The sequence below is a fragment of the Semicossyphus pulcher genome, unplaced genomic scaffold, assembly GCF_022749685.1.
Source record: "Semicossyphus pulcher isolate SPU_LCO1_2020_fin unplaced genomic scaffold, fSemPul1.0.p SCAF_5, whole genome shotgun sequence".
Lineage (NCBI taxonomy): Eukaryota > Metazoa > Chordata > Actinopteri > Labriformes > Labridae > Semicossyphus > Semicossyphus pulcher.
The window spans coordinates 6,821,557-6,832,788 of NW_027211726.1; the positions used below are offsets into that span (position 1 = coordinate 6,821,557).

Here is an 11,232-nt window from a genome sequence, read left to right on the forward strand (position 1 = left end):
AAAAGCCACCGCCCCCTTTTTTGCTATGACGATTAAGCCCCACCCACTACTGGAAAATACGCCGTTTGATTGGTCGCCAAACTTTTCCATCAACTATTACGTGCGTTGATTGGATAAAATTCTACAACGCCTTATTGTGTAACATCCGTAAAAGGTTTCAACCCGGAAGACTGAGTAGGTAAAGAAATGCACACACTTTTTAAAAATCTGTTTTGGTGTTTTTGAACATAAGCTTTTCGCTTTTTATGTTACTTTATTATTATTTTCCCTTTGGCTTATTTATTACCTGTATTGTTTTACTATCCCAGGGGATTTTGGGGTGAAGAACAAAAAAAAAAGTCACAAATAAAAAAATATAGAGGTCATCACATCATGGCTTCAAAGTTTAAAATTAAAGTATTTTTTGAGCAAAAAAGTGTATTCTTGATGCAGGAAATAAGAAAAAGAAAAAAAAAATCCTAACTCAAGGGTCACTTATCATCGAAACAATCTCCATCCACTGGTGAAACCGATGAGATGCATTTAAACTTAAAAGTTTTCAATAAAACAAAATAAATACAGACATTAAAAAAAATAAATGTAAATATCTAAAGTGAATGAAAATGTATTTTGTTCATTTTAAAATTATCTTAGTTTTGTAGTGACAGTGCAAATTCAGTCAGGGAAGATGCAGATGAGGACAGAGGGGAATTAGTTTTTTTTAGCATAATTAATAGTTTTTCACTGAAACAAACTTTTTCTGACCCAGTCAGTTTTGAGTTGTAAAGGAAATCTCACCACTGCCACAACATCACCTGTCTGTCACCTCACTGTTATAAAATATATAACATTGATTTTGTCGAAACAAAAGGGAAGTAAAACTGTACTCAACTGAACTCAAGAGTAAATTAGGGTTGATTTGCAGAACAAAATATTTCATCAAGCCCTCCCCACCAGTCACGTCCAACAGGAAGGATTTTTTTTAAACGCATGTGGTGAAACCTCACTTCAGTTCTGTTTCAAACTCGCTGATTGTCACTAAGACAAAATGCCTGAAGCTGATGTGTTGTACTCTGATGTGAAGTTCACAAAATCAAGAGATGAAGCCAATGGTAAGTCCTAAAAATATACTTCATCTTTCCATCTGCATCTGTTTATCTGTGTATTTATATTTATCAATCTTTCAGTTTTCTGTGCCATCTTCTTACTACCAGACATTTGAAGAAATTCCTCTGATTTTTTTTGGCTTACCAAAGTGTAAAAAAGTTACATTTGTTGAATCTCTAAAATTACCAGTGTGGTTATCGCATCTTTTTGACACATTTAGCCGCAGTTTGGTTTCTGGTTTTGAGTTGCAGGTACAGCTACCCATTCGGATGACACCACATACTCTGAAGTGAAGAGTGCAAAGACTGCGAAGCTTCCAACGCCGTCCACAGAGCTCCCAGGTGAGCAAAAACTGTGTCAAATCAACATAGGGAGGAACTTTTACCTCATTATGGCACAATCAGACACCAGTCTTAGTATTTATCAGCGTTTTTACAGAGTAAAAAGGTGCATTCTTCAAACATACTGAGCTTTCCTTAACAGATGAAGAACAGAACTTTATTTAAACACAAAAAGTTCACAACAGCCGCTTTAAATCTTATTGAGTGAACTTTACACAGTTAAATGTATATTGTGTATGACAACATTGATTTAAGTATCCTAAATAAAGAGAATTAATCCCTTTAACTTCTTGTACCTAAACTAAAAAGATGTGTGTTTTTCCTTTGAAGTGCTGTAACCTGATGCAACTACAGATACCCAACTAAAAATATGATGTAATACTTATAGTTCAAACAAAAAGGAAAGTAACATTTTAAATGTTAATTAAAAGGCCAAAGCCGACACTTTAAAAACCCTTAGATGTAATTTTAAGGTATATTGAGAGATTTGAGGTAATTTATGTGTTTTTCTCTGAAAATCTCATACAATTGCAAACATTACTGGTGTAAATAAAGTTATGACAGCATCCAAAGCTTTAAATAATGTCTGTGTCTATGTCTCCCAACTGTTAACAGCAACCATAGTGTGAAGATTTGTTGGCTTTTGTCTGCAAAAAGAAAAAAACGGAGGGAGAAGTCAAGGACGAGAAAATAAGGAACTGACCATAAAAGTTAACTTTTAGTCCTCCTTAATCATGCTTCATGTTTCCTCTTAGTCTTTTTTATATCTGCTGTGGCCCTTCCCTTTCTTCACTGGCTGTGTAAACACTCAACCAGTTTAACAGTTTGCATATGTACGTGTATGTGTGAGGATTTTGTGTTTCAGATGCTACATCTTATTGGTGAGGTGTGAAGAGACTTGCTGATCGTTATGCGATAGACAGGAACAGCACAGCTTAGCAAGTGTGTGAGGAAATGCTGCAATGTGTCTGAAGTGTGAAATGCATGTTCCATTGCACGAGTGTTTTCATATGTTCCTTAAAAAGGCAAAAAGGCTTACCACAGCAAGAACATTTTGCGCTCTGGGTCTTTATAACAGCTCTTCTCACCATTTTGAGATTATTTAAAAAACATTAAATTAAATAACAATGAAGAAAAACCAGCACATTTATCCATAATGAAAATAATCATTAGTTGCAGTCCTATATGAAAATAGCTCATGAGCTTCACCTCAACCAATTCTGACAGTAAAATCCTACTTTTGTTTAAATGCATGATACTAGTCTAATAATTGAATGTATAAAACAGTTAGGAGACATTTTCCTGCATTGACATAATGTTAGCTTAGCCTAACAAATTTGCTTTTTACCGTTAGCTACATTATCTATTGCCTTGAATTAATGCTTGTTTTTAATCATAAATAAATTAGTATAATGGAAAACTTAAAATTAAGTTAATTTGCCAGTTAGCCATGGAACATATCAACTTAGATAGTAGTTTGCTGTTAATAACGTTGGCTAGAAAGAAAGCCAAGAGTAGCTAACTAGCTGTAACTTAGCCTCGCTACATTGATCGTAATGTTAGCCACATAAGTAGGCTAATTTAGAAACAGCAAGCTAGTTAATTTAACCAGCCCGGGAGTCTACATGAATTAACTGACATCCACTCAACACAGTTTTTTCTTTGTTAGCTAGTTAATATCAACATCACATTGGCACGAAAGCTAACAGTAGCTAACAGAACTAAACAAAAGTGCTCCCTTAAGTTGAGTACCCAGTTGAACCTAGACCTAACACACCGGTCACATTTTTTTGTTTGGCCAGTGAGGCTTACAAGATAAAACTTCTTCAGATTTGTAGTGGTGGATTGCATTTACTTTTTGACAAAATTTCTGGTTTAAGCTAACATTAGCTTGTTGTGCACACTGTTGGGGCTGCAGGTTAGCTGACGAAAGAAAAGCACCTTCAGAAACTAAATTGTCACAAGTTCTTTACATAAAAAAATCATTCCCCAGGCTGTTATGAGTTAAATGAAAAAAGTTGCTGAAGATTATATCTATGTGCTATCCGACTCACTGGTGACGTCATTTGGAGCCAGAGTCTGTGCACACGGAGGCTAATTTCCCAGCTAGCTCAGTCAGCAGCAGAACAGCTTCTTGTGTTGGTCTGAAGCAGATATTCCTTCAGTGACTTGGTATTAGCGTTTGTTACGTCTCCTCTCTGTCTGCTGCTGTTCGACAGTTCCCCAGCAACAAGTGGTGTCAAATGGACGCTCGACGAACACATCAGAGAAAGTGGCGATGGCAGTTCTTTCTGTTCTTCTCGCAGTTGCTGTCGTCGCTCTGGCATATACCAGTGAGTTTGTACGATTGTTTTAAAAGTTAATTTGTGAACTTAAGACTTAATGGTTCTCAGAGTTGTTGTATCATATCAACCAATGCAGGGCTTTCACTTTACACTGACAGACAAATGTGACCTCACAATTTCAGACTTTTAGCAATCCAGATTTGATCTAAATATGAAGCTTGCAGGAGAGTTGCAAAAGGGGAAGGACCCAAATGCAGATGGGATGAGTGTATTTAAGTCCCTCCTAATGTCCTTTGTTCCCCCAACTTGTAGTCTCATTTTATCAAATCTAGGGGCCCTTTTCCTTGAAATGTTTTTTCCCTATGTCAAATGTTAAATGCAGTTTGCTGTGGTCAATATATAAAAACCACACATTTACATTAGCCTGCTAACAGTATTCTCCTTAAAACTTGTGCCCTCAAAGACATTTTCTTGACTTTGGACGTTAATATCTGCACATTGGCTGTACTGATTCTTACACTTCAAACTGCATTTTAAACCCCCGTCTCCCTTTGTTATTTAGCAACATGAACAATAAGAGATGCACAGGATTCTAGAAAATTAGGACCATAATGCAGACAGTTGAGATGGCAGGAGGATTTCAGTTGTTTAAGGGCCTGTGTCCGTTAACCTCAATTTTATTGCACTGCTCATCGACACTCACTGTTGCTAGGTTACGAAAGTATTCTGGCTGTAATTCCGTGTCCCTTGGTATAATCCTTGAGTCTGTTTTAAATTGCTCTTTATGCTTAATATTTGCTTATACTCACAAAAAATGTACAAAGAAAACATAAAAACAATGTAAAGGAATCGTGTTCGAGCATTAGCATTAGCTCTACACCTGGAAATTGTACCCTCGAAAAAACATAAGGATTAGCCTCATCTCTGCCATTAGCTGTGTCCCAATCCAGGGGCTCGTCGCGCGTCGAAGGCTGTCCCAATTCGAAGGCTCCTTCAGATGTGGCCGACAAATGCGTCCTCCATTAACCCCGGCCGTGAAGGACACATCGGGTGCATCCTTCGTGGCCCATCGTATCCTGAGATGCATTGCGCGGCAATTCAAACGAGATGGCGGACTTTTAAATGGCCGAGGAATACACTTTAAAATGTAAACGTTTTCGGTTTCAACTAGGTCGAATAGCTAGTGTCACACATGTTTAAGAAAACTAAAGGGCCCTTGAAACAAATTATCTTTAAAATAATAGTTACCTTAGGCAACGTTAGTTATGCTAGCTAGTTAGCCTGCTAGCTAGCAGACCTGCTAGGCGACAGGAGTGGCGTTTGGTGACGCAAGTGTAGACCAGACCGGCTCATTTCAATCCGGCTTTAACGCTCTACGCAGGCTATGAATGGAGCATCCTCCGTGGACCGCCTCCTTTGAAGGCTGCAGCCCGTGGATTGGGACACAGCTGCTATAGTTGTTGAAATCTGAAGTCCCGCCCCTTCTTGATTTTGATTGGTCGGTGAGGGAGAAGTGACACTGACGAGTGCAGCGGTGTTCCAAAAGTTATTTTCAACTGAGAGCACTGCAGGCGTTCTTTTGGGCTGAGGACGCTGAACTGCAGTGGATTCGTACAGAAAATAGGCTCTGCCAGCGCAAAAAACGTTGTAGTGGACACACCCTTTTGAACAAAAAAGTACAAAACAAGAAACAAACAAGGTCTCTAGGACAACCGGACAAAGGAGTGAATAAAAATGGGCTTGATAAATATCTAGAGGAGAGAGGAGGAGAGATTTTGATGTATTAATAATCATCATTCAAAGTTCATCTCTATTCTCTTCTGATAAACAGACTTTTGTTAATGGGTGTTCCATCTTTAAACTTTCCTTTTCTTCAAACAGCTTATAAAAACGTTCAAACCACAGAAGACCTTCGAAAGCTGACAGCCAAGTACGAAGCTGTGAAAAAAAACCTCACAGGTAAGCTCGTCACGAGTTTGATTTGGGGAAACTGTCTGGAAGTTATGGTTCATGATTACACTTAGTTTCATTCAGATTCCATTTATTTATTGATATCACACTTTTACAATTATAACCTCTTTATGTTCCCACTTAAAAGACTGTAATATTTTACTCTGTTCAGGCGTGAAAGTGAAATAATTGTATTCACCTTTATAACAGAAAGAAATTGTCATGCAAACCCAATCATCCTGAATCAATCATGCTACTCCGACGGTGAGTGATGGTTTCTGCTTTTCTTACACGTTTGCATTCTAAACAAACTGTACCTGTGAAAAGCACTCGCCCCTCTCTGATCGCCTCAGCTACTCTCAGATGAAATCTACCTGCCTCCTTATCACACAAACATAAACAGTGTTTGTTGAATCTGACTGAAGTCTCTTTCTGTGATCTCTCCAAAGGTAAGACGTGTCTGAAGTGTGAGACAGGATGGGAGAAATTTGAAACAAAGTGTTATAATTTCTCCACCAAAAAGTTTCTCTGGAGTCAAAGCCGAGCTGAATGTGAACATCAAGGAGGACACCTGGTAAAGATAGACAGCAGAAATGAGCAGGTATAACACTGCTGTGGGTTCATGAAGCTCTCTGGCTTTGTTCTCATTTGTTCCCTCACATGTGCTGCTGGGCTCCTCACGATTTAAACTGTGTTTTTTATCTGTTCAGGCATTCCTGGAGCTGAAGCTGAGAGACAAAATGGATAACGCTGAGGACAAGTTCTGGATCGGACTGACAGATGCAAAGGACGAGGGCACATGGTTGTGGGCAGACGGATCTCCACTAAATAAAAGGTTTGACTGTTGTACATGTTTTGTTTGTAAATAACCCAAATCAAAGTTAACAGAGTTATAGACGAGGCTCTTTCTCTTCTCTGTCCCATAGTTTGACATTTTGGTCGGGCAACGAGCCGGACGACTGGACGGGTGAAGATGATGATGGAGAGGACTGTGTGAGGATGGGGGAGAAAGGAGGCGCAAAGGACTTGAAGAATTGGTTTACTAAATCCTGTAAAATACGTCACAAACATATTTGTGAGAGAGACGCAGACATTGGACAAACAAAGTGTGCCTGACGTGCAGCTTAAGTCTCGCTCAGCTTGTTAAACATCTCAGTGCAGAATGAAAAGCAATGTTACTTATTAATACAGCTGAATATCACTTCCTTTTCCGCGTGCTGCGTTGTTTACAGAAAAAATAAAGGTTTTTTCTTGTGATTGACTTTAACTAACGGGTTTTACCTTTGCTGAAATTTCAATATCGTGATGCAGATTATTAAAATGTAAAAATGAAGCTTTGTCAGGTCTGTCCTCAAGAGGAGAAGAAAACTTTAAAAATGCTCGTTTGTTGAACGGAGGGGATCGATTGTTTCTGATGCATTCGAGGAAGTCAGGAAATCTGAACGACTTTCGCAACACAGCGTCAAGGGAATGTATCTCAAGTTGAATTTTAGATCTAGAACGGATTGTTAGCTGTTAGCATGCAGATGTCTTTTCATAGAGATTAATAAGAAGCTAAATCGTTGTCAGGCCACCCCTGATGGGAGCCGGCATGTCATTACGACGCATTACATGCCGCCTGCTTTTGCTCTCCACACGGACAGTTTTTCCTGCATACGCCGCAGCCTGCTGACACGTGATTGGCCAATATCATGGTGCGTTCCATTTACCTTGGAAATCGGAACTGCGAATGACGTCACACCCGAGTTGACCGCGTTTCAGTACAGTCTAATACAACAAGTCAACTACAGAGCAAATATGAGTTAACAACATGTCCACAGATAGAAGTTGGACAGTACTGTGAGTACGGCTGATTTTATGAGACACAAATAAGAGAGAAGTGATAATAAACAGTTCATACTACAGCTTTCATTTACTGTTGATGTACGGAGATATGAGGTCGAGGTTGGTGAGGTCCCCCCACTTTCCATGTTGGAAATCCGACCTCAGGGGGCTTTCCAGTTGAAATTTCCGACTGGGAACTCGGAAATTCCTACTTCCGAGTACAAATGGAACGCACCATTACTCGGACGACAAGCGTACTACAAACGGAAACCAGAACACCCGCTTTCCCTAAAATCCCCGTCCTACATTTCTATGTAGAATCTGTAAATAGAGATGACATAAAACCAGACTTCTATTTACAACAAAGAAAACTGTTTGGGTTTTCTCTTCATCAGTACAGTTCATACAGTAAACGAGAAGTTTGACACTTTCTTTGTGATTATAACTATTCTTCATGGTCAGTTCCTCTTTAACTTCTTCTCCATTTCACATTCTAATAAGTTGTATGTGTAAAAGTTTCTAAGAAAAACTTCAGTCATGCAGAAATATGTGTGACAAACCCTGTGACTGTTTAAAAGACTGTTTACATATGGTGCGAGCTGTCCTTGTATATACTGTCTGAAAGTGTAATGTATAACAACACATCATATTCTTTAAGTTCTTTACAGGTTTAGCGTGTGAAATAATTGCAGTGTAGTAAATTGTAGAATATTTCCATCTGAAATGTACTCCAGTCGAAGCAGAGCGTAGCACGTGTACATCAGAGTTCTATGAATGTTATTTTATTCAGTCACAAATGTTTGTAACCTTTTCCTGCTCTTGTTAATTTGTGCTACAATCATCTGTAAAAAAGTATCAAACTGGTTTCTGTCTTTTGTGCTCTACATTTTTGTTGTTACTTGAAAACATTTCCAAAGATCCCTCCGGTGGGCTCAGTCTGCAGCAGAACAGCTTCTTGTGTTGGTCTGAAGCAGATATTCAGATATTCACAGTTATGGAAGGTTCAATGACTGTCGTGTTAGTGCCCTTCCTCCTCTACTCCTCTACTGATTTGTCAACAGAGCTGTCAATCATGAGGTCACACCCCCTTTTTATAGCATCAAATTACTAATTCAAAATAAACTTGTCAGAAAAATTTACACTTGGACATAAATCAGCATGATAAGAATTAACTATAATGACAGAAACCATGTTTGAGAAAAATGTATTTGATGTGTATTTTGATTTTATAGTTTGACTCATGTCCCATCTGTTAACATGGAGGAGGCGGGCTTTATGACCGATACTGCAGCCAGTCAGCAGGGGGCGATAGAGAGGGTTTGGCTTCACTTGTGGGCCCATTTTTCCTGTGTTATGTTTTAATGTGAACTCCAAAGAATCAAACTGATGTTGGTTAATTTGAATTTGAGTAAGACTTGTCTGCACCTGTTGACGTATTTCCTCAAATAGATGATCAGATGTGGCATCCTCTCGTCTGCGGTCTCATATTTTTTAAATCTAATTTAAAGGTAAGAATTCAGGAAATACCTGACAAATGATTTCAGAGAATAAGATAATGATCAATACATATATATAGATATACAAGTCTCCTCCTCAACTTCAAGTCCCACATCAAAGCGTCACTTTCTAGTTAAAGCTGTTATTCAAAGCCTAAAAGAGCAGCGGTGAGTTTTTAATATGCTCAATGTTTCAGTGTAGTTATCTTATACATCCACAAGTTGTTTTTATTTGTTTTAACTATAAAATGTTTATTATCTGGAAGAGAATATGCACGCTTTGCATTTTGGTTTTGTTTTTTTGTTACAGAGAAAGTTTCCTAATTAACTGAAACAACTTCTTCTGGAGTCAGGATCTTGAAAGGCTGCATAATGAGCCGTCCACAGTTGATGCAAACCAGTGATGCAGTGGAACTGAGTTATTTTAATCTAGGACTTAATGAAGTACATAAAATGCACTTAAAATCTGTGAGAATATAAACCACCAAATACCTTTAATCCAATATGTGACGATTGTCCGAAGGGTTTAAAGGACCCTTCAAGCATTTTATACCTCCATATTGTTTGAGCAGCTACAAAGACAAAATAAAACCCCTGTTTTAAATGGTTCAGGATCTTTTAAATTTAAGACTCTGTAAGAAAGAAGGTGTCATATATTTTTATGACGTATGTTTCCATGACTCCCTCGAGGGTATCAGCGACTTTCATCAGGGTGCAGTTTCTTACTTTATCACGGCACAAAAACATATTTATGTTGACACGAATGCATTTCTGCCAAAAGACTTAATCTGGTATGAAAAATGAAAAAAGATTGTTCTGAAGCTCTTAAGTCTTGACATCTGGGACAGGAATACTTTGGGTGAGCATCTACAAACACGATTCTTTCATCAAAAATAAATTGAAGTTTAAATTAGTGACAAATGAGGGGAAAACACGACAGTTGTGTTTATCAAATGATTTACATATTAATTATTATTTGTACACTGCATGTGTGCATATCGTTGGTTTTAAACTTGGTATGAGATACCTCATGTTTGATTGTTATTTAAGCTTTTTATTCTGTCTCATAACTGCTACTGCTCAGTCACCAAGGAGAGATACAAGAGTAAAGTTCAAGTTAAGTCAAGAAGTCAAGTCAAGGTAAAGTGAAAATCAATGGATGATGACGAGTTAAAAATGGTCATAACTCTTGTTATCTGTAGCAGGAACTTGAGGCGAGAAAACCACTTCCTGTCTTTAGGAGATAACAAAACTGCAATGGCAAACTTTATGCAACACACACAGCAAAATGCAAAACTGGGCGGCTGGCTAAAGTTTAAAAAATAACAAGGTTCATTCTGTTGTTTTGTTATGACGTCATCCCATCAGGCTATGACGTCAGCCCAACGTCGAGATTTGCCGTCATCCCAACGTCGAGATTTGCCGTCATCCTAATGTCAGGCTATGATGTCATCCCAACGTCAACATTTGACGCCATCCCCATGTTTTTAGTAATGCAACAGAAAATCAGAAAGTAAAAGATAGAAAGTCAAAGCCCAGATATACGACATCACGAGGGTTTGGTTCCTCCTTTATTGATCTCCATTACTTTAATTTCAAGAAATAAACCTTGTTAAACTTACCTGAAGTTTCCTGGTTGATTCTGTGCCCATAGTAGACCTCTAGATTTGAACCTCCTTCTTATAGTAATAACCGGACTGGGTGTCTGCGGCAAAATTCCCGGAAAAAAAATCACAAGCGGCGCCAAGTTAGTGACGCGTTTTCCATCACCCAGCAGTGGTTGGTCTGCCAGAGAGGGTAGGCGGAGCTAAGCGGCTGCTTTTCCGCTCTCTGCAAGTGTTGCGAGTAAACAGTAATCTACTATGGCTGAACAAACAAAGAAAAGATGGATGACTACAGATACAACTTCAACAATAAGTCAAAATCCAAAGAAAAAGAAACAAACTCGATGCTCAGATGAAGACAAACAGTCTGAAAAGGAAAGCGACCGTCAGCGAGGAAAATCAAGAGTTACAACCGGCCAACAGTGGACGTCTGCATAAATTGGTAAGTGTACTCCCGCAGTTACCGTAATGCCCCAAGGTGCCACTAAAGAGAACAAATCTGAAATCTTCAAGATTACATATTTAACAATGATAAAAAACGCTTAATAAAAGCTAAACAAGGTTTATTGTTTAATATTTTTATTTAGCAAATATAAAAAAAGGCAAACCTCAAGTCACAACTGAAAGCATCAGACTCGAGGGACAA

At 38.4% G+C, this 11,232-nt stretch overlaps 1 protein-coding gene across 2 annotated transcripts; it reads left to right on the top strand.

Annotated features, from left to right (window-relative positions):
• Window positions 1-1,027: 1,027 nt before the first annotated feature.
• Window positions 1,028-8,948, top strand: LOC138608773 (C-type lectin domain family 4 member E-like). 2 transcript variants are annotated; one of them, XM_069681335.1, is made up of 8 exons: window positions 1,028-1,091; window positions 1,338-1,427; window positions 3,647-3,760; window positions 5,594-5,671; window positions 5,873-5,926; window positions 6,112-6,263; window positions 6,373-6,497; window positions 6,589-8,948. In XM_069681335.1, exons 1-8 carry the CDS (start codon window positions 1,028-1,030, stop codon window positions 6,776-6,778), a joined length of 867 nt encoding a protein of 288 aa, XP_069537436.1. In that variant the 3' UTR covers window positions 6,779-8,948. The 2 variants fall into 2 exon arrangements, with proteins under 2 accessions (XP_069537436.1, XP_069537437.1); XM_069681336.1 differs by lacking the exon at window positions 3,647-3,760.
• Window positions 8,949-11,232: the final 2,284 nt, after the last annotated feature.